The 24,134-nt window shown below is 48.6% G+C and overlaps 1 protein-coding gene across 1 annotated transcript in view; it reads right to left on the reverse strand.

Annotated features, from left to right (window-relative positions):
• EXD3 (exonuclease 3'-5' domain containing 3) overlaps positions 1–24,134 on the reverse strand; it is a 288,632-nt gene that overhangs the window by 130,181 nt on the left and 134,317 nt on the right. The window contains 8 exon segments of the mRNA XM_061479599.1: positions 1,395–1,448; positions 7,263–7,433; positions 9,671–9,837; positions 10,907–11,117; positions 12,201–12,310; positions 13,026–13,239; positions 13,854–13,992; positions 18,695–18,861. Coding sequence (XP_061335583.1) covers positions 1,395–1,448; positions 7,263–7,433; positions 9,671–9,837; positions 10,907–11,117; positions 12,201–12,310; positions 13,026–13,239; positions 13,854–13,992; positions 18,695–18,861 — 1,233 coding nt within the window.

A 24,134-nucleotide genomic window follows, 5' to 3' on the forward strand; every position in this document is an offset into this window, starting at 1 on the left:
CTTCAGGAGCCTTCTCTTCTCCAGGCTGCCCCAGCCCTGCTCTCTCAGCCTGGCTCCAGAGCAGAGCTGCTCCAAACCCCGGAGCATCTCTGTGGCCTCCTCTGGACTGGCCTGAGGGACATGATGTCCAGTGACAGCTTTACCACTTCAACCAGGAGTTCACTGATGACTGATGAATTTGCAGCCACTGATGTGCAGTTTCTCAATGTTTGCTTCACATTTAGCAGAGAAGTTTGTGTTTGGGAACAAGCATTGGGAAGTTTCAGACACATCTTTATGAACAGAATGAGCACTCTCAGAGAGGTGGGATCAGCTACACTCAAGTAAAGGAAGCCACAGAGCCATTCAGTCCTTGCATAGGGCATACAAAGGCAAAGGAAGAAAGGGAAGCAGACATTCCCCAGGAAAGCATCGTACCCTGGGAAACAGTTGTTTTCCTTCTGCAATCCCTATGCAGTATTTTGAAGTTAAGGCTTTGCCAAGTAAGATTATGCTGGGTGCTGAATTACCTATTACATCAACTGTAGGCTCAAGGAACGAGCCTGGCTAAGGAACCTGTAGCATGGCAGGGCTGCACTTGCCTCACAGTGTCTCACCATGGGGGGAGTTTTTGATGCTCAGGTATTATGTAAGAAATTAGCAACCTATATTCTACAAACACTCCAACAAGCTACTTGAGTAGCTGGGATACACCTCGTGTGTAACCCAGAAGAGTTGCTCTCTTCCAAGTGAATTTCTGGGTAGTGAAAGAGCAAAGGAGCTGCAGCAGGCATCATCATGTTGCAACCACTGACTTGACGGGTTCCACATACTCCCACCAGCAGTCGGGTCTGAACTGTGTCTCATGAAGGGCTCTGAACATCTATTGCTGAGGGAAAGGGTGGGTTTTGCTTTGGGGCTTTTTTTGTATTTACAGGAACACAAACCCTCTCCAGCTTCCATCCGGATCCATGCCTGGTGCTTCCATTCCCTCCCTTCCAAGCCTGAAGAAACGTCTTTAAGTACTGAAACTATGTCAGTGCGGAGCCAGTCAGCAAACAAGAATCTCTGTGATAAAAAGCATGGGAATTGAGCTGCCTTTCACCTGCCAGTGAGGCCAAACAGAAACACTTTGTTCTGGATTGCTTGGCATGATTTCCACCCCTGCCCCAGTGGAGGGCAACCACTCTCCCCACTGAGGCAAGACTGAGCACAAGAAATATTCCCCCCCGAGCTTTGGCCATTCGGAACATCAAACCTCTCAAGACCCTTAATGTATTTTTTAGTACAGAAAACATGAAAAAGCCAAACCAGCTGTCACACTCACATCTGACTTTTCCTCTTCTCTACACCGCCCATCCCAGACCATGCAATGATACAATGCCAGAAAAATGCCAGAAGCTCGAAACACTTACAGTCTGATATGGGAGTCCAGAGGTTAAAATGACTCTTCCTTCCTGTCGGGCAATCTGGAAAAAACAGTAATAAAACAAATAATGAATGTGGGCTGAAGTTCCACTGGATTCAAGCTTTCCTTTCAAAGCAGAAGAACATGAACTGGTGATACCGAGTCATTCTCGATGCACACACCAGGCCAAGAGTATCTGGGTCTGGTTCAACAACATGCTCTTGACAGCAATAGGAGCTCAAGGTATCACTCACTACATGTCTCCTCCTTGCCAATACCTGCCTTGTGCTGGAACAAGCTACTTGTGCATCTGCACTGCAGATGGCCCAGGGAACTGATCCACCCTGAAATAATCCTATCAAAATCTTTTCTATCCCTTTTTTCGCCCCTTAACCCAGACTATTTCTATTTCCCCAGTGTGGTTCACAAACCAAAAAGCAGCTCTGCTCACACAGCAATGCACAGGAGAAAAAGACAAAACTAACCTAACCCCAGGTTATTCCAGAAAAAAAAAAAGTACCATTAAATGTGCCTACAAACTTCTCAGACATTAAGAGAGTGATGCTCACTCCACTCCTTAAAGATAAGATGGTGTTACTCTTCCAGCAGCCCCACGCAGACATGCAGAAATGAGGCACCCTTTTCAGGCTGCTAGGAACATCTCCATCAGTTTCTCACCTCCTGACTTGCAATCCTGCCCTTTTATCAGAGGTCTTGGCCTTCAAGGGAAAAGTCTGTGCTGGATTATCAGGGGACTCATCACCCACACTTCTGACCTTCGCAGTGGAGTAGAGACACTTTCAAATGGTTTGGTGCCAAAAGCAGATACTAAATCTGGAAGTGCAGTTCTTCACAAGGTTGAAAGTGTGACTGATCTTCGCATGATGGAATGACATCCCCCCTCCCACCCTTCACCCCCTCCTCCAGGAGGGAAATAGTTTCATGGCCATAGTGATAGAAGGATTCCCATGTGAACCAGTACTTCAGCTCTGCTCGTGCTGACAAGAGATTGGCACCTCAAGGTAGGCACGAGGTTATTTCTCTTCTCTGGCTTGGATTCTGTTGGAAGCCCTGGGATGTTTCACTGTTTCCAGATGTGTGTCACGGAGGTCTCTCTTGTGGATCAGAATTTCAGATGCTCTCTCTGGATCGTTCTTTAACCCTGGCAGGAGGACACATCTGGGAGCAGAGTCCTGCTCCATTTCCCAGACAGTCTGACACCACCAGCTCAGCCAGAGAACACTGGGAAAACAAACCAAGGTTCTTAAACCGGGTCATGGGGAGCCACTGGATCTATGGCAACATGAAACAAGGGGAGAAGGCTCCAAAGCACAAACTCCCTGTGCCAGGCAGTCCTGAGGGAACGGTTGGACTTGATGATCTTAAAGGTCTTTTCCAACCTGATTGATTCTACAACTTGTTTCCTAGGTTGACCTTTCAGGTAGCTGCTTCCCTCCCTTTTTGGTGAAGTCACTCTTTGGCTGCCAGTTCTGCACTGAGAAAGTGATTGGCAACAACTTCTAAAGCATCTTCCTACAGGCAAAATTACTGGATTTCTCTCAAAATGAACCCTCACCCTCCATAAAGGAAAAAGTCTCCAAGCCCAGGAACCCTGAAGTGGCAGCAGAGACACCCTGTGCAGCATGAATCCTCCTACACACAGTCTGGGTTACTGAACACCCTGCCAACAAACCACCCTCATGACACATTAAGTCCAGTAAGGCACCAGCAAAAGTTCAGCACAGTGACTTGCTGACAAGGGAAAAGAGATGTGAAATTCCTCCAGACCCATGTGTGCCTCAGGGTAAGTCTGAGGATTTCACAGCTGGAACACTCCATTCTGACTTCCTGCATCCAGGGTTAATTAGTTCAAGCTTGATAAATCCCCTTATCTAAATGGCTCTGCAGAGACAGGCAAAGAACATCAAATAAAAAGGAGAAAAGCAATAACTCTTCCAGCGTGTTTTTCTGCCTCTGGAACAACGACTGGGAGAAGCCTGCAGAGCCAGAGCAGCCATGTGATAGCACACATCTGACTGAAACCACGGAGGATACGTGCTGGAGAAAAGGGTACGATTCCTTCTTTTTTTTCTGACAGAAGCAGTGGGAGGCAGTGCTGGGCCCAGCCAGGAGATCTGTGCTCTGAGATGCAAGTAAAAGGCCAAGAACGCCCTAAGTAGCGCGTTGGGATGGGTGTCAGGGCCTTGTGCTCCATGCCAAGTGCTGCAGAGAGGGCATTGGCCTCAGTTTCACAAACTATTACAAAGATAATAACTTCCTCTGGAAAAGGCTTAGACCTTCTGGATAGAAAGCACTCCCTAATAGCTTGGTATTATTACTTAGCCCTTAACATGCCTGTCTGTTCAGCCAACTTTCATCTTGCAGAGATGAATGAACTCCAATGAATTACTACAAGAGAGACCTGGAAGGACAACGACTGATGAGAGAGGGCAGAGAGGGACCCGATGTTTCAAAACCAGCACCAGCAGCAGAATGATTCATGATACCCTGAAGGATCCTGACTGAAGGTCAGTGAAGCCTTCATGAAACAGCAGCCCAAGTTTGCCCAAGCCCATGTATAGCTCCTGTTGGGCAATGCCACATGTCCTCGAAGAGGCAAACTGCTTCCTTTGCAGGGCAGCAGTGCAGGAAAAGCTGTGTCCCCACTTGCAGTGGCAGAGGTAGTGCAGTGACCCTGAGCCCAGGCCAGCAAGGTCCCAGTTCACACAGAAAGGGAGCAGACAGAAAGCATTTGCTTTTGGAAAAGCACTCAGATGAGGATCAACCAGAGAAATGGACCACAAACCTCAATCCAACCCTGGAGCATCTACCTGTTATCTCAGGCTCTTTAAAAACAGAGAGCAAACCAAGAGCTTAATAACTAAACACACTCCAAACAGCCCTGCAGTGCACTTGCTGTACTACTGGTACCCCAGACTTCTTTTCAGCATTCCCAAAACCCATCAATTGTACAAAGTTATTGCATGATTTCCTAATGTGTCCTTAAGCACCACACCAAAACCATCAGCCCAGTTTTGTTTCTTAATGTAAATTCCATTTGTATCAAGGTCTCCAATGAAGGATATCCTCTTGCTGACCAAACATCAAAAGCAAAGTCTTGATCTTAAAGGCAGAAGAGTTCTTCGTCTGTCCTCTGTGAATTCACAGGCTGAAAGGGAGGTAAAAGGACTGGCAAACCTGAAGAATGGTGTTTACAACAAAACCATGGAAAAATACATTCAAAACTGAGACAAGATCAGAGATCAGATTCCCCCACTACATGAAGCTCTGTTCACTGCAGTATTAGAAGTCCCCTTTGTTTCTCGTGGCTCCAAACCAGTTCAAGGCAATTTAGATCCAGGTGCCCATTGCTCCTGAGAACCATCCAAACCTGGCTCTCCTCTCCAACCTGTGGGTCACCTGGAGCTTTGGGGGCATTGGTATAATCTTGCAAGGGAACCTTCTACACCATGGGAGCTGCAGGAAGCCAGTTCTACCAGCCTTTTGGTTATTATCACACTTCAAAAGACACCAGGTTTGCCTTAGTGTGCAAATAATTCTTAGGCATGAAGATGATTTTGAAGACCAAGAGCACAGTCCATTAAAAAAATAAAACAAATTAACCCACAACTCAACTCTTACAAACAAGTGCCCCAGAAGACTACCAAAAATTTCTTAGAAGCTTCTGCTCTACTCCTGAAGTACAACATTGCAAGATCTATTGTAGTCACCTCAGGCTGGTGTACGACCCTTTAAAGTTAGCATGAGAAGCATCCCTCTGCTCTACCTCATTCTGCAAACCTGCAGAGAAAAGACCACCACCCACTGAAACTTTCCTACCTCCTTCCAATTACCCATCTAGAAGAGCCCAAAAGATAGGTATAAAAATCACTACAAAGAAGAGTGTGCGGAAGATAAGCTGGAAGATGTGGCTGGAAACACAAGGGCAGAGCACTGTGCCAGGGGCTCAGTACCCTCACAGGGAAGAGCTTCTGACTAAGAGCTCATCTCAGTCTCCCCTCAGGCAGGTTAAAGCCATTCCCCTTGGCCTGGCCCTACAGGGCCTTGTAAGAAAAGTATTAATTGGAAATAACAAGTCGTTTGTATGGACAAGTGCAAATGCAAAGGGTGGTTTACCTCAGTGATGGCACCTGCACACACTGAAGGATGCTGCAAAGGAGATCAAATCTCCACATTCTTTACCAGATGGAGACATTCTTTACTTTGGGATGGAGTCAGAAGCCCCTGGTGAGGACCAGCAGGATGCACAGAGTGCAGGATTCAAGAGAGGCCTCCCTTCATGCCCCACAGCAGGGAGCCAGGCCTGGGCCAGCCTGGCCACTACCCTAAGCCCTCCCCAAGGGTCTATAGGAAAACACCAAACAAACCCATAGCTGCCCCAGCACAGCCTGCACATGTCTCAGGCTTTTAAGTTTGGTGCAGGACAAGACCCACCTGCTTACCAACACTTGAAGTCACTTTAAGAAGCAACAGGAGTGAGAACAAGAAGAAGCAAATGCCAGGCGATTCAGGAGTTCTTGGCACACGGAGATGTGTAACATGACTGACATGTCATCTGAGTGAAATGACTTTGAATGGACACTGTACACAACTACGTGTTCCTGGTGACACTAGTTTGAGACTGGTGAGAGAACACCCAAACCATCTCTCTTGTATTCAGTGACAAGGATCCAAACCTTTCTCCTGGCCTTTGCAATAACATTTACAAGCCTTTGGGCACAGGGTGGTCAACATTCAACTCCTACTAAATCAGAATGAGACAGATACAAAGCAGGGTGGGAGGGGTCTATTTTTATCTTTGATTGTCCAAGCAGAGATCAAAGGCTCTGCAATACAGTAACACTCCAAAGGCTTTTGATAGTGAAAGGATGTTTGTCCGGTCACCATAGAGAAAGCAATGCAAAACATCCTGTCCGTGGCACGATAAGGTATCAGGATGAGAAGCGGAGCTGGGGCTCTGGGGGCAGGCACTGGGAACGAGTTTGTTTAAATGACTTGTGCAAGTCTGGCAGAGATGAGATATTAATTATTTCTGCAGAAGTCAGAGCCTGCCCAGGATCCAGGCCAAGCAGACATCTGAAGAGGAAACATCCTGTGCACCAGGGTGCACAGGTGATCTGTGCGCATTTGACAGCAACACACTGTGTGGGCTGGATATCTCCAGTTCTGGCACAGTAGAAATATGTCTGAAATGAAGCAGCATGTGCCTCTCCCCCAAAAGGCAGGGGGTCAAAGCTGCTACGTGAGTCCAGATCAATGTTCATTGTCCCCATATATGTTAGAGACTTCTCGCTTCCCAGATACTTCATTGCAAGTTGCGGCTGATCAGCTTTGAATCATCTCACAAGTTGGTAGCCAGCTAGGAGGTTATACGGCCATTTCATAGAGTCAGAGACTGGTTTGGGTTGGCAGGGACCTTAAAGCTCATCCAGCTTCAGCCCCTGCCATGGGCAGGGACACCTTCCACTAGAGCAGCTTGCTCCAAGCCCCTGTGTCCAACCTGGCCTTGAACACTGCCAGGGATGGGGCAGCCACAAACTCCCAGAGAAACAGAAACAAGTAAGGTTTGAGATTGCGGCACTCTCTGCTCACTTCCTCTCTCCTGGAAATGGAGAACCAAGGCCCCAGACTGCTGCAGGGACTAGATAACACTAGCTGCCATGTGGCACAGCTTCTTGGACTGAGCCAGAGGACCTGGTCTCAACATGGCACAGGAGGAATGTGCTGGCATGTCCTGCCACCCCGCTGCCTGTTGGGCTTGGGTGAGTAACCAGTGCCGTTACACAGTGAGCAGCAGGCCTTCTTCAGGGAGTGCATGTGGGAGTTATAAACATACCCTATGGACATGACTAACCTCAGCAGCCTTCCTATGGTCATCGCCATTCTCCAGCATCCGGACGTCCACACCAAGGCAGCGAAGATAGCGCCCGAGGCCTTGCAGCATGTTATCACAGACCACACTGAACTCCTTTGGAGAGATGGGAGCAGGGCGATGCAGGGTCTCCGTTCTGGATCCTCGGCATTGCTACAGTAAGGCAGAGATTCATAAGGAACACAACAGAAGGCTGCCTTCCATACATTTGTGTGTTGCTTCCCTACAGTCACCTGCCATGGCAAATCCAACTGCCCCCTTCCACCTGTATTACAATTTCCCCCCATGCTCTATCTACAAAACTCCCCCTTCCTCCTTCATGTCCCTTCTACACGGCTCACCTACCACTTGGGCAGGAGGCAGCATATGATGGGGCGCATTCTGAAATCGCTCCTCATTCACCAGCCACACAGCCCGAGGATCTGCAGCCTTCCAGTGGAGAAATCCCAACCTGGCCTTCTATGCCCTACGCAGCCATTCATTTTCATCAGTGCACAGAAACACATCTTCAAGACTCCTATTCCCCTATAGAATTAGACTGCAACTAATGTGCATGTGCCAAAGTTACGATCTGGGGAGGGGATCTGGCAGACAAACAGGTAGACAAAGCAACCACGTCAGCTTTGTTACCTTCGGAAGATTAAAAACGGGCAGTGCCTGAATTCTGTTTATTTTATTTCCAATGGCTGCTGCTGGGAGAGTTCCTGCAGTGGGATATGTCGATGGGAGGCTCCCAGAAGTACAATAGCTAAATTCATGGAGAAGGGAAGTCATTAAGGAACCTCCAATGTTCAGCTTTTGCCTCCAGGAACTTGAATCAGCTGCAATGACTGAAGGACACAGCCACCATCTATGCAGGGCTACTGTGTCTTTCAAAACAGAGAGTTCCTGCAGCATTGCAGATGGGCTCTGCAGGAGCTCTACCAATGTGCTGCTGCACCTCCCAGAAGCTGGCACATCCAAAGCTCTGCAGCACTGGGTAGACTTCTGCAAGGACCTTGGTGGATGCAGCTGAGACATCAGAGTGCTGTGACAAGGGATCAAGCTGACCATTCCATGCCAAGGTAGCTGGAAGACACTAACCCTGTGCTGCTGCTTGTGTTGTAGCAGATGGGAGGGAGCAGCAGCTGGCTGTCAGTGCATGTTTACTCAATGACCAGCAATGGCCCAGGTAGCTTTTTTTTTCTCATGTTTCATGCCAGCAGAGAGCAAAAAGCTTATAAAGGAGAAAAGCGTCATTAGCCTCACTTCAGACAGTGGAGCAGGGAACACTGGGAAAGAGCTTGGAGCTGTGCAGGATGCAGAGTCAGAAGGACCTGCCTCTTTGAGTCCCAGTCCAGGTTTTACCAGTTACCTCCTGCTTAGTGAATCTGACTGTACAGAACAGAGATGACCTGTGAGTTCACAAGGTAATTCAAGCCTGAAGTACTTACTTTTCCCATCTCTGCAGCAGCCAGTCAGATTTGTTGTAACATACAACATTCCCATGAACAGAGCACTTAGCAAACTACCGGGCAGCTTTGTGTTTTACTGCCTAAGACTAATGGCATACTGTCCATTTACACACACTTGATAAGGAGGACCCTGAAAAGGTGGCTATAATCAACAGCCTCTCAGTCCAACCATGGAAGGTGCCATTGACTTCAGGAGCTAAACATGCATTTGGGACTATCCAGAAGGATACACAGCCATAGAGAGTCTTCTCAGGTAATAAATTACACTGGTTTTCTGCTGATGTTTTCATAGATGCATAAGCAACCAGATGGGACCATTTTAAAAGTAAAACCCTACAGGGACCAGTCACATTCCAAGATATTTAAACAGTCACCCAGCTCCAAGTTATGACCTGTGGAGTTTTAAAGCTCTGCCACAAAACACATTGCAGGGGAAGCCAGGCATGGAGTACATGGTGGTGAGCGGGGAGACACAGACAAGCCATCAACAGAAAGGCTTTTTTGATGGAGCTTGGTTTTAACTTTGCAGGCACAATAAAGGAGGCATTCCCAAAGGAAAACCAAGGTGTAGCTCAGTTAAAAACAAAAGTAAGGAATGCAGCACTTGAACAGAATTCAAACCCACACCACTGGGGAAACATAGAAGGAACATTTCTACCAGCAAGGTTAGCTGGACTCTGCCACACAGACCTGCACTGAGCTTTTGAGAAGACAAATGACCCTGAAATTGCAGGAGAGCTGAACCAAGGCACGCAGAGGAGAAAGCACATCTTGGCAGTGCAGGGAGGGGTAAGGAAGAGCTTTGCTGCAATAGTCCTGAGAACAGACAGCAAACAGGCATGCCATGCATAGCTAATGGCATGACTGAGAGACAAGGCAACATATGATTTGCAGGGGTCTTGAGCAACATGCAGCTCTTTGAAGATGTTTACAAACCTGTCCAGAAGGTGACAGTGCCTCTTGTTTATTCAGCTGCTTCTTTGCCTTGGGTTTTATGATCTCCTTTCCCACCAGACTCTCTGTCAGGTCTGAGCTCAGCCCAAAGCTCTCTGGATCCTTACAGAGTTTCTCATAGATCTCCAGCAAACAGTAGGCATCTGAAGCTGAAGATAAAGAATGTGAACCTCAGCATCTTTCCTGATGCAAGGAGCACCCCTCACCTTTGTACATGCAGCACAAACCACCTGTGAAGCTCCAACTTAACTAATGTCATCCTCTGCACTCCTTCACTGATGTAGTGAGCATCACAGCCTAACACCACCACAGAGTCAAGGTGGAGGAGCCCAAAAAGGCACTGCTGTCTCTGGCTCTAAGGCAATGTAAACTGTAGTGTGCCTGTTCCAACCACCTCAGACAGCTTCAGCCAAGCCATTTTACTCTCCATTGTTCCTGAGCAGCGGCTTGCCCACGGTTTATTACCGCATCCCAGCTCTGGGAAGGTAACTTCCCCTTAGATGCAATATCTGACAAAGTAATAACCGAGCTGTTTGCAATCCCCTGCCCACACGCGCTGCCATGCGGCTCCTGTTCCTTGCAACGGGAACTGTCTAAGTCTCCAAGCCAGTTTGACGAGTCCTGGTGATTAACTTTTGTGGGAACTGTGTCAGCTTCAAGGACAGCTGAACTGAACACAGGGCTGGTTCACTCCACTAGACTGTCCTTTGATGCCTCAGGAAAAGACTGAGACCCAGCCTTGTGGCCCTGGGGTAATCAGCAATAAACTCCACTGGTCCCTCCACAGTACGAAGGCTGTGCTGCAGTTTCTGACACCATGTCTACCCATTTTTAACTGCTCTAACAAGCACTTCACTGTGACAAATGAACACAGCACTTGTTCCCCAGAAAGGCTGTGTAATGAGGCAGAAGGAAGTGGACTTTCTTCCTTTCAGTTACTGAGAGGAGTTTCCACTGAGGTGATGTTTCATCAGACAAAATCTGCAAAGCACAGGAATTCTTTTATAAGGGAAATAATGAATCACTGGACAGTTTAAACATCAACCACCAAAGCCATGTCCGCAAAGGACAAGCGTAACACGTGCTGGCTTCTCTGAGCAGGAGCTAATCTGCAAAGCCACTTTCTTCATTTGCTACTGAACAATTTTCCCGGTGACAGAGAACAACCCAGCCTGTAACAGGCAATCTGCAGCACCTTGCCACGCTCAGTGACCAGACCTGCATAGAGGATCTGCTCCTCCCGGAGAGGCCGTTTCTCCCAGTTAGAAAGTTGCTCTGTTTTATCTAGCGGTTTCCCCAGCACATATTGCACCAAGAGGCTGAGTCCTTTCTCTGGCTGCTTGACTCCTCTCCCCTCATTGCTCTGCCCCAGGGACAGGACATCGACCTCCTGGCCACCCTTCTTCCAGTCAATGGAGCGCTTCTGCAGCTGATGGGAAGGAAAAAACAGAAACCACCTGGTTAGAAACCAACTTCTACAACATCTCCTGTTCCAGTGGGTGGGGCCATGCAGCAACCCTATCATCTTTATCTCTTGCCTGGCATATTGAATCCCTTGTCTCAGACAAGGGCTGGGATGGCATTAGATATATACGGCGTCTGGTTATTTGTTTAACAAACACATGCTGGAAAGAAATCAGTTTCATAGCCAAGGAAGGGAAAAGAAGTGCACTGTTGTAGAGCACTGCATCAGAGCAACCACAGCAGAGTGGAGCTGTGGCTGGGACTTGTCAGAGGTCTGCAGGGTGCTCAGCAGCGCTGGAGGCCGTTGGGCACCGATTCACTAAGAGAATAGCAGCAGTAGTTCAGCACCTTTGTCCTCCTAGTTCCAGTGAGAAAAGGCATTCCTGTGACACAGCGGGCAACTGCCCTTCTGTGGCGGCCATGTATCAGATTAAACTGAGCCAGTGGCTGTTGGCAGGTACCTCAGACCCTGCAGCACTTCCCAGGTTAAACTATCAGTCCCAAAGATCTGGATTCGCCCCAACCCACAGCCTTCAGCACACTCTGTACATTTCACCCACGAAAATGGTTGAACTTCATATTTATGCAGACTGTTACAGACTGTGTGCAACCCCAGAGCAGAAATCCCTGTGCTGAATTTACCAGCAGCCCTCCTCCGAGCATTAACTCCAAAACATCTGCTCCAATACTGCATGCTCTTGGATACCAGAATGCCTACAGGAATTTGCTGTTTACGACTTGGGCTCAGCCACCATCCCCTACCTGAATGGAGCTATGTCTCCATTTCAATTGCTCTTTCCGAGCTTTTACAAAGGCTATGAAACAGTTATGAGCATATCAAGCTCTAACTTTTTAGCTGAAAACTAAATGCTTGTCTTTTTACAGAATCACACTACCCTCAACATCACAGTGGAAAAGGTCTGTTTTCTCATTAGGCATGTCCCTGCCAACACAGGATACAAAAACGCAATGCTGTGAATTCATGACAGTTATCTACAAGCAAATGCAGCAGACACAGCTCTCCATATCTTCATGTGTTCATCCTTACTCGTTTGTCCACTGTGAGTAGGTCCACCACTCCCTGGGCTTTCTTATCTGTGTCTTTCAAAGCAGACCACGTGGCTGCAAGGTTGCTAAGGTCTCCAGACATCCCATAACCTGGAGGAAAGAAAAGCCCAAATCACACAGGTCAGAAAACCCAGATCGTGGGGCTGATGCACGGAAGCTTTTTCTCGTTCAGAGCCACAATGCTGACAATATCTGTATGAACTGGTGAAAAGACTGTCCAGACAGGGAGCAAGGGAGGCTCCTGACGCTCCTGCTCCTAAGAGAACTTGCAGATGAAGACTGGGACAGAAGAGGTGGACGAAGAATGTGGAGTTTAAGGTCAACTTACTTGCAATCTGCTGTGTCAGTGAAAGGCAGTTTGGAATTTGCCCTTGAACTCCCGATTTAACAACTCCTGCCAAAAGCCTCCAAACAGGCTCTAAAGCCAGGTATGGTAAACTGGAGAGCTCTGGTGTCCAGCACAGCAGCTTTGGGACAGGGCCAGCAAATCCAGAAAGCTCTGGATGGCAGACATCCTTAGACCACTGGAGGTTAGGTGCAAGTCGGGGTTTAAGTGTAGAACTAAGACTATCCCAAGGCTGAGGGGGGATTCTATTACATCAGAAATCTGGGGTCTGACCTGAAATGGGAAGACATTTCTATCAATCCCCTGCTTTCTGGCATGGCAGTATTTGAATACCCAGGGTTACAAAAGCTGGTTCCATGATAAGAGAATTTAGAGAATGACAAATCCAAGAGGATCTAGGAATTGTATAAAATAAGCTGGATATTAAGACCTGAAGTGGGGGGAAGAGAAGCACATTACCTAGTTTAGTGATGGATGCATCTGAAAAGAGCTTTTGGATGAAATGGGGAAGCTTCTCCGTCTCACCATCCACCTCAGCTTGCTGGAAGAGCCGGGGCAGGTCAAGCAGGAACACCTCATCCTTCAGAGCGATCTGAAGGAGGGAGACACGGGGCTTCCCAACCATGCCGAAAGTAGGCCTGCACTCCATGTCAATGCCAACAACCTGGGCGGGCTGCAACACAGACAAAAGCCTTCTTCACGTAGGGACTGTACACTTAGAATCCCAGACTCCTTTGTGTTGGAAAGGACCTTAAAGCTCATCCAGCTCCAACCCTCCACCACAGGCAGGGACCCCTTCCACTAGAGCAGCTTGCTCCAAGCCCCTGTGTCCAACCTGGCCTTGAACACTGCCAGGGATGGGGCAGCCACAGCTTCTCTGGGCACCCTGTGCCAGCGCCTCAGCACCCTCCCAGGGAAGAATGTCTTCCTCATAGCCAACCTAAACATCCCTTGTTTAAGTTTGAAAGCAGCCTGGATAATCCTTGTCCAGAACATGAGCCGCTCCTTTCCAACAACTGCAGCTCTTTGCTAGGGTGCAGACTTCTACAGAGACAAGTAACTTCCATAGCACTGCCATAACTTTCCAAGTTACCCCTGCAGGGACCTTTCCTGGCACAACAATTCCCAATGTGTTGCCCAAATTGGACAAGCCTAAGGGAAGCAGCTGTTCTTGACTTGAGGAGGGAGACATTTCATGCCAGTGGCCCACATCCAACCCTGTGTCCCAGCCTGCTGTGGAGTTTCTGCTCCTTGACCCTGCAAAGTAAATACCAGAGTAACACTCACCTGCAGCACCTTTTCCCAGCACTGCAGCATCTCTTCCCATGTCTGCAGGAAGTGAATATTTGCCCGTGGAATAGGAAGTTGGTAATAATCCTTCTTCTTACTCTCTTCATAATTATCTGCTTTTGTGGCTTCTTCAACTCTGCACAGAATCAGATGCAACAGCTTTAGGCCATGTAATGAGAGGAAATCCTGGATTGGAGGAACATCAGAAGTCTTAAGCTCCTTATTTCCTCCCCTAGCCCTCCATTTCCCCATGGCACTCAACTCTCTCACCCTCTCTTTCCTCACTTCCCCTGCAACCTCGGTCTCTTTCATCCTCTCTCTCAGTTCCTGTCACACAATGGCTCTGAACCCAAGATCTCACCACACACATGCACTGTGCCCACTGCAGAGAGCCCCCAGCCCCAGATACTTGCTGGAGCCCAAGTCCCCAGCCCTGTCTTCAGTGCTCAGCTCTGCTTCCCAGAACTGACTCAATGGATGACAAAGTTGGGCAGCTCTTTCCACATCCAAAGGTAACACATTCTAGATTTACTGCTTTTTGCCATAGAGGTTAACATGGAAGTCTGCTGGCTCCCACAATGTAACAGAACAAAGTCAGGTCTGATCAGTGCTCTGTCCAAATGGGAGCTTCACACTTCCCCACAGCACAAACTGCCTCCATAAGTCTCTCACACTGCTCCACACCAAGGTCACTGCCAGCTAGGAATGAGTGAATCTGCCTCATCGTTTCACAGTGCAACAGACTGGGAAGGCTTCACGATCTCCCTGATGCCATCCGGCATCTCCTCCATCCCCTTCCCTGTGAAATGTCCACAAAGGCTGCACAAGAACATTTGTCCTGCATTGCACAGGGATGAAATGAGAAAAGCTCAGAAACAGTTTCAAACCCACCTACATTTAGAGGAAGGCAGCCCCAGAGTGAGCCTGTGCTGCACCCTGCACTTAGCTTTCAGATGGCACCATGCAGAGAAACCCAGTATCTGTGATGGATACCCCAGGAATGCTGGGAGACGCAGACACGAGCTAACTGACTTCCTATGGCAGGATCTTACACAGCACGTTTTCTTTCCAGAGTGGGGCAGAGTCTCTTGCAGGGGACCTGGAGCTGGGAGGTCAGCACACTGCTGGGGTGCCTCAGCCACATGATGCAATCACAGGAAGAAATGAATGACAAATATCCAGCTATTTTGGACATGTCACAGATTCCTGGATAGTCTCTTTCCCATAAAGATTTGAAACAGTTTATTAGTTGAGGAACTGTTTACTAACCTTCTGTTTAGGGGCCTGTGTGACTAATTCTGTAGCACAGCAGCTTCCACTGTACAAACACTCTTTCCTGGGGGTTTGTGTGCATGGGGAAGTCAATATTTGTGTAAGGTATTTAATGAAGGGGTGCAGCCTCGGGTCTCCAGCAATATCCTCACCTGCAGAGATCAGGAGCCACACGTGGTGTGAGCAGTGGCAGAGCTGATGTCATTTATATGCTGGTACCACCTTGTTCTCTGCAATGTGAACATCCTCTCTGGGAACCTGCTGCTTTGTTAGCTCAACAGATAAGGCTGGCAGTGTGACTGGGTTCCATGGCTCTGCTGACTTGGCAACAGCTATTACAGCAGGTGTAGGACGGGATGAGTAAAAGGGATTTACCCATCCAGCACAGCTCCTCGTGAGCAGCAGAGCACATCCCCGTCCGCATGCCTCCAATCCACCCACACAACACAGGATTCCCAAGGCACAGGGATGATGTGACGGTTTTTATCCTTCTAGATGTACAGTCTGTGGCTAAATCACACTCCTGCTAACCAGCCCTTCATGTTTTGAGGGATTACCCCTCGTGCAAAACCCTTGTGGTTACCAGCTGGTGGTTGGTGCAGCTTTAGGAGGGAGGAAGAGGGCAGCACCAGCAGCGCACCAGAGCAAAGCAGAAGCACGTCCTAGACACACAAGAGTTTCCTGTGCTCCAAGAAAGCCATGTCCATCTATCTGCAGCAGTGGGCTTTCCAGATGGTGTTTCGAGTGTGATTACATCTGTGTCACATTTCCTGAGGTTACACGGGGCTTGAACACAAACCAGTGCAGATCTACATTATGGAAAGATCAGATCCATGAAGCTCAGCACACAAACTCTTCAAGGCCATCTGTGAGACCCTCCCAGAATCATCAGCATTAAACAATAATAATACACTGTTGTCTCATCCACCTTCTGTGTAATCCAGATCAGTCAAATTTATGCTTAAAAATTACAATTTCTACTTATGAAAGATGCAGTTTTTGCAGCTCTTCCAGAAGAAGGAAATTTGCTGTGATTTTGAAGGCAGCAAACCTGATGTGAACCTGTTAGAGGAGGTAACCTACTCAGTCTCAGCCTTGGTCATCTTAAAATGGTCTCCTTGTCCCCTAGTGAGACATTGGTGTTAAGCAGGCAGCCAGTGACAGGTCCTAACTGCTGGCTGGAGTTTGTAATTCTGGCATATGACACAAGTAGGAAAGTTTTGCACTAAGAACATAAAGTAAAGGAAGCGTCCAAATCATCTTATTCAACTGCACGTTCTGCAGGAACAGGGGAAAGCCCCAGACTACCTGAGGCAGGAGATGAGCATGGTCATGGACATGGGCATGGGCATGCAACTCATGCAACAGATATGGCAAGAGGAACACTTTCTGCTCTCACACCAAGAGCACAGGGCTTAAAGCGTCCAACTTGTTGCCCAGGGAGCCCTGACCACCATCTGCCTGCTGGCTTTATTCCTCCCCAAACAGGCAATGGATGGTGTCTTCATCAACTGCTCCTGGACACACAGCCAAGTGTAAATCAGGTTCAGATTTCAACCATATACATTGAGAAGTTCAGCTCCACATAGGAAGTTACTCCCTTGTATTACAGGTTTCAAGGGCTATGTTTGCAGGATGCTAAAGATACGGGCTATCAGCTTGCACAGAGTAGTAAATAGTTACCTCATGGGAGTGGTCAAGGATTTCCCACAAACTTTCCCCTAATCTCACCTGGCTTCTGAACTTGAAATGCCAATATCCAGGCTAAAAAAGTCCCAACACATTCCACCAGTGAGGGTGAAAGAGAGATCTCAGCAATGGTGCCAAGTCTGAAAAAGTGGAGACTGAGATGAGCTCTTAGGCAGAAGCTCTTCCCTGGGAGGGTGCTGAGGCGCTGGCACAGGGTGCCCAGAGAAGCTGTGGCTGCCCCATCCCTGGCAGTGTTCAAGGCCAGGTTGGACAGAGCCTTGGGTGCCATGGTTTAGTGTGAGGTGTCCCTGCCCATGGCAGGGGGGTTGGAACTGCATGATCTTAAGGCCCTTTCTAACCATAACTATCCTATGACCCTCATGTGGCACCATCTGCAAGCTCTGCAGCTCCCCGAGGCTTCAGCAGCCTGCAGATGTGCAGGCCTTTCTGAAGGGAAAATAAAAGGTTAAAAAAGGGTGCCAAATGTGGCTATCTGAACAATCTGCTTAAACACCTCATGGACAGAGTCACCAAAGCATGGAGATACACCACCACTCACGTGAGTGTAAATGTGAATTACTGGGGCTCAGCAAATCGCTTCCATTGAGACCTTTTTTCACACACGGCTTTGCTTCCTCCCTGTAGCAGAGCTGAGCAACTGCCTGGGATATTGGTCCATGGAAATCTTGGCTGTTTTCTCAAAGAGACACAGCACAGAAGACCCAGAACCAAAACTACAAAGCCCTGCTACTTCTCCAGCTCTGGTGTGCTGGGGGTATCAGACACCGCTCCCAGCACTTTAGGTGGCTTGTATGTGCCTTCCTACACTTGCAGTCTCCTTCCAATTTCGTACAGCTTTGTCTCCGCACAGCATGGAACCTGGCCACCCTCTTCCCTCCATCCTTCCCCTCTGCTCCTCCTATACCAGCAGGTTCACAGAAATCCCTGACTGGGGCTGTTTGCATAGTTCTGTGCACTTGAAATCAAGGAGTTGTAAGAACCCTTCTCAATATAAGGAGTTTCCAATCCCCTTTTATACCTCTACCTTTGTACTGTTGCTTCAGGTCATGCCCCAGGACGAAGCTCCCATCAGGGAAGGAACTGCAGCTACTGCAGGCTGATGCGCTGCACACAACATGGGGGTCCCAGGGCAGGAGAGGAGCCATGGCACTGAGTTATTGGGGTTGCAATAGAGGAAGAAAAGGGGACAGAGGCTAATCAGGGGGCTAAGGGCTTCTTAAGTTCACTTGGCAGCTTTGTGCCAGTGAGTCTGTTACTACCCCAAATTCAATTAATGCAACTCTTTGGGGATCTGACCCCACATGTCAAAAATTCCCATTACTTCTAAAAGCTTTGGATGAAACAAAAATTACAGACTGGGATGAAAAATGGCTTCTGAGCTGTCAAAGGAGGGAGAAAATAAGTGCATTAGAAAAATCTAAGGAACTTCAAAATGATTTCCTTGGTTATAAGTCTCCTAAAAGGCATTAAAACAGATCACAGTACAGTGGGGATCAGAGAGTATAGAAAGCTATGACAGACGCGTAATCAGCTCAGTAGAATAGACGGATACTCAGGTACTACACACATCATTTGCACTGTTGATCTGGCAGAGGATATCTGAAGACCCCCCTACAGCACATAGCAATCTCATACAGCTAAGTACTCAGGAGTGAGTTTAAAACGTACCTTCACAGCCATTTCCAGGCTGATGAGAAGCAAACGCAGCATGCACGTGGCTCAGATGTGATCTGAGTAAATGGAGGAAGATTCTGCAAAATCATCTCCCCAAGGAAACATTATGGCAGGTTACTTCAAGCAAACATGCAGTCCAAACAAGCGGTCCACATGGAAAAGGCACGAAACAGAGTATTTACCTCTCTTGGATCTGAAGCTTTTGAAGCTCATCAGCCACTCTGCAAGGCAGCATCTCCCTGGGCAAATTGCAGCGTTGGGCACATCTTGCTGCTGTGCTCAGATCACAGTAACTGGTGAGCAGCTGTATCAGGTGTCCTTGAAGCCATCGATTCTCTCCAACTGTGCTCTGAAAGGGGAAGCAAGGGAGAAGGAAGACTGTCAGAGCAATTTCCACGATGGGTGTTTCAACCCCCAAGAAGAAAGCTTGCCCAGGGGTCCTGGGCTAGTGCAGGAAGGAACAAGAATCCCCCCACTGCAGGGGTGGCGTTGTACAAACCCAGTTAGTGCTGTACTTATCTGTCAAGAGAGGAATAGCAGAAACTTTAACTGAGAGCTCATCAGGGTACCTGGGACCCCTTGTCAGCACAGCTATTTGCTCAGGAACACCACTTTGCAGGTGTGGCACAGAGAAGCAAGGGCAAAGCAATACTATTCCATGTGACCGATGATTAGCATTTTATTTGCTCAGATGCTAATTATATTAAGCAAAATCAGAACCAGTGACTAACCAGACAGTAAAGGGTTTTGGGCTCATTATGCAGGCAATTCATACAATCCCAGCCTGGTTTGGATTGGAAGGGACCTTAAAGCTGATCCAGCTCCAACCCCTGCCACGGGCAGGGACACCTTCCACTAGAGCAGCTTGCTCCAAGCCCCTGTGTCCAACCTGGCCTTGAACACTGCCAGGGATGGGGCAGCCACAGCTTCTCTGGGCACCCTGTGCCAGCGCCTCAGCACCCTCACAGGGAAGAGCTTCTGCCTAAGAGCTCATCTCAGTCTCCCCTCGGGCAGGTTAAAGCCATTCCCCTTGGCCTGTCCCTACATCCCTTGTCCCAAGCCCCTCTCCAGCTTTCCTGCAGCCCCTTCAGGCACTGGAGCTGCTCTCAGGTCTCCCCTTCAGGAGCCTTCTCTTCTCCAGGCTGCCCCAGCCCAGCTCTCTCAGCCTGGCTCCAGAGCAGAGCTGCTCCAGCCCTCGCAGCATCTCCATGGCCTCCTCTGCACTCGCTCCAACAGCTCCACGTCCCTCTTGTGCTGCTGCCCCAGAGCTGGATCAGGGCTGCAGGGGGGGTCTCCCCAGAGCACAGCAGAGGGGCAGGATCCCCTCCCTGAGCTGCTGCTCACACTCTGGGGGTGCAGCCCAGCACACATGAAGGGCTCGGGGCTCAAGGGCACACTGAAGTGCATCCAGTCTCCCCCAGCCTGTGTTTGTGCTTGTCCCAGAGCCCCTCAGCCAGCTGAGCAATTCACTCCTCTCACCAGAGTGATTTACACATGGATCTACCTTGGAAGTCCGTATCGCCAAGAACGCTTAATTGCCAAAACAAGTTGAAGCCGCATGGGGATCAGGATGTGGATGGATATGTAACGATATGACTGTATTGCTGCAGGCACCACCGAGCATTTTTCAGTGTGGTAAAATGCTCAGATATGCACTGAAAGTCCATCCCCACCCTCCACATATGCCCCTGCCCCCTCTCCCTCCTTCACTGCCACCATGCAGTGCTTGCAGGGCAGAGGCTGCTCCCAGGGACCCCAGGCACCTTCCTCTTCCTCCCTGCGTGTACAAACACAGGCGGGCTGGGTGGGAGGCTGGGGCCACGGGGCCTCATTCCTCACATTCCTTCAGTAACCAGTAGGTGAGAAGCTGTCTTCAAAGCAGACACCCTGCACAGGGATCGGGAAACAAACCTGCTGATGGCCCCCAGGGGAAAGGGAAGGAAAAAAGAAAGCACAAAAGGAATGACCCACCCCAGAGAGACTCCGGAGGGGGTAGAGGCTTGGAAGAAAAGCCATGGTGAAATCCAGCATCCCTGGGAGTGCAAGGAGAAGCCAGCTTGGTCCTAAAAACTGCAGCCTCAGCGTGAATCTGCACCCCTGTGCCTATGCCAAATGCCAAACCACATTTCTTCTCAGGGATATGGGGGGGGGGGGGGGGGAATACTGTTACTGCTGCTCCTAAGAAGCCGGTGGCTCAGCAAGGAGCTGGTGTCAGCGGGACGGGGGTCCAGCAGTTAAGCAGAGGCTCAACTGTGGGGAGAGAAGCAGGAGAGGGAATGGAGGGAAGGGGGAGAGCAGGGCAGGACAAGCTCTCATGGTAACAAAGCATTTCCTCCTGAATCTCTCCTCCTGGCCATGCCAGTGCTCATACATGTGCATCTCTATCATTTCTGCCTCACGCAGCTGAACTCAGCCAAGCACCTAACACATGAAGGGGCTTTGAACCACTCCTGCTGCGCCTGCCAAGCCACTTCTCAGAGTCCTTCCCCAAAAGAACATATTTTCTTATTAACACCCCAGAGCAATTCCCTCTTGTAGCTTCCCCCGTGTCCATCCTATTGTCTCTCTGCCTTTTTTCTAGAACACAAACTCTTTGGGTTGGATCTCTCTTCAGTTCACCCTGAGTAAATGCTTCATAAATCTCATCCTCGCAGCTCAGTCCTGGCAACAATGAGGTGCAGACTGCTATTTTTTTCTCTTTTTAATTTTAATGATAACAGATTTATTCTTTCAGCTACAAATCCAGCTCTGGACAGAAGGTCACCCTCTCCAGAGATATTCCATCTTGCGTTCTGAAATGGAAAATAGCTCTGTTTGGTTTTTACTGACAAAAACCCCAACACTGCTCTAAAGGGAAAAGGCTTCCACCGCAACAGCTCTGCAAGCAGCAGGAATGTGGAAACTCTGGCCCCGGAAGATGTGGGCACAGATGCAGAGAGAAATGTTTCACTGGGGATGACATTTCATGGGTTTTGTTGTCAGTAAATGGACACTTTTCAAGGGGAAACCAGCAGAGTTGTTCTGATCCCACCAGCGACAGCTCTGAGCAGGAAAAGATGATATTTAATGTGAGGCTTGCTTACGTCCCTCTCTGAATGTTCTTTAATCCATAGGTGCACACAAAAACTCCTGACATCAACAATGAGCCATGATTAAAGCTTCCCCAAATGAAAGCTGCAGATTACCTACCCGTAAATCCTGTTCCTCCCCAGCCAAATGCTTCACAAAGCTCACAACAACCAGTGCAGGGCGAGCTGAGGAATGTCCTGATCTTAACCCACAGCATCAGCAATCCCACCATTGTTATCAATCATTTTGGATATATATATCCAATAGCCAGTATCTCCTTTGAAAGCCACCCGAGATTACTTCTACCTGTATGTGTTAAGCTGGATATGGATACAACTCTCTGCTTTCCCTCAATAACCTTTACCAGAGAGTGAAGTTATTCACACCAGTGACACTGGCTATTTGCAGAGTCAGGTTTTCATTTAAGTTTTGAATGTCTTGGCCAATTTCCCCTGTTTTCAAGTGCTTCCAGAATCAACAACAACAAAAAAATCCTGTTAGCGCTGAGAAAATGTCAAGCAGAATACTTCAGAGCCAGCAACTTTCAAAGGGGAAAGGAACCTGGCCTTTGGAAGGACAAAACCACTGTAAGCACTGGAGGACACTAACAGCATTTTTAAACTCACTGTGGTGACACCTCTGTTTAAAGACTCCTGGATTTCATAGAATTATAGAATGATTTGGGACAGAAAGGACCTTTAGATCATCCAGTTCCAACCTCCAATTTCATCGCTACTTTATGTTATTTGTGCTTGAGATTTCTGTTTTGATGTTCACATCATTTGCACTCCATGGAGAGATGCTGCAGTAGCACATCACCATTAGTATGTCATTGAAGGGAAGTCCTTTGTGCATGAGATCAGAGCTGGGACTCTTTGCGCCAGCTCAGACCAGGGTCATAGCCTGTTCCATGCCAGAAGGGGGATCCTGACTTGTCGATATCCTACATGGGCAGCACTTGGATAAGAGACGCCAATTTTAGCCAACTTCACAAGGGTTTCTTGTGAAAGCCACTCACCCACAGCCAATGCATAAAGAGAAGCATGAGAAAGCCGTGCCTGCTCATCACTGGAGCTGCTCTCACAGGCACTGCCTGCTCAGATGCACTAATTTATGAACTGAAGAACAAAATAGGCTCCATTCATATCCCAGAAGACTGACTTTCAGATAGCAATCAGTGCGTCACCGACAGAGCCACACTTCAGTGTTCTGGAGGCCATTACCACATCAATGGCAGGGAAGTGGTCTTTCTTCTCTCCCAACAAAGCTTTGGCAATGTGGCTTCCTAGGGCATGTTCACACTACCTAGCTTCAGCTTTGTGAATCAGGAGACTCAGCTTCCCAGTCTCCAGATGCAATCAGCTCTTCCAAAAGGCAATTCAGAGGAGTCTAACTTACAATATCACTTGAACCAATCAAGGCAAAGGCAGCTCTTAAAGCCAGCTTGTTACTGTACTGGGGCTCCTCACAAGGAGCTTTTTGTTCCTGGGCAACCTGAATGAAGCCATGAGCTTGTGACGAGTGGCCAGGACAATATTGTGTAATAAGAGGCATCTGGCTCTGGTTTTTCTCTGTATTCACTCAATCTCACCAACACAATTTCTCATTCAGAAGTCCAGGCACCGCTACCAAAGGGCAGGGAGAAGACAAGAAATGTATGTCTTGTGTGTTAAACATTGCCCAGCCAACTGCACATCCAGCTGTGCTCCACCAGCAGCGTGAGGGGAGTGATGACTCCCCTCTCTTCTGCACTTGGGAGACCACACCAGGATATGGGGCCTAGGCTTGGTACCTCAGTGTAAAAGAGATGCTGAAAAGAGGTGCTGGGGCCCCAAACACAAGAGGGACATGGAACTGCTCAAACAAGTCCAGAGGAGGCTATGAAGATGGCCAAGGGCCCTAAGGGCTGGAGCAGCTCTGCTCTGGAGCCAGGCTGAGAGAGCTGGGCTGGGTCAGCCTAGGGAAGGCTAAGTTGGGGCATATGGGGGATTAAAATCACTCTCTTCAATTTTATCATGGGGGAACATAGAGAATATGGAGTCAGATCCTTCCAGAAATACCAGCCAGGTCTAAAAGAGAAGAAAGGTGACTTTGAGAGTGGCTAAACACTGCATTGGCTCCAGAGGGGCTGCGGAAACAGGCAGGGCCCTGCAACACCTTGTCTGACTAAGTTGGCCCTACTTTGAGCAGGAGAGCAAAGAGACCTCCATGTGCTCCTTCAAGTGAAGTGCGCTGCTCAGCACCAAACTTGTCCCCACACAGACAGGCGGCTTCTTGCAGTGACTGCTGCTTTCAAGTTCCAAGCACCTCCCGGGCAAAGAACACCCAAGATCTCATCTACCAGAATACAGGATGGTCCTGATCGTGCTCAACAATGCTACACAGAGATCCAAACACACTTCCTGCAGTGGGAGTCTTTCCAAACTTCTGTCAGGCACCCCCCAAGGGAAGTAATTCATCTTCACCAGATGAAGTCATCATGTCTCCACAACCTGCTCATACTGCTATAGATGAGAGAAGGTGTACAGCAGAGACAGAACAAACTCTGCTTCC

This window comes from Pezoporus flaviventris, unplaced genomic scaffold, assembly GCF_033815535.1.
Source record: "Pezoporus flaviventris isolate CSIRO_AGI_PZ_B2104156 unplaced genomic scaffold, CSIRO_AGI_Pfla_v1 ptg000154l, whole genome shotgun sequence".
NCBI lineage: Eukaryota > Metazoa > Chordata > Aves > Psittaciformes > Psittacidae > Pezoporus > Pezoporus flaviventris.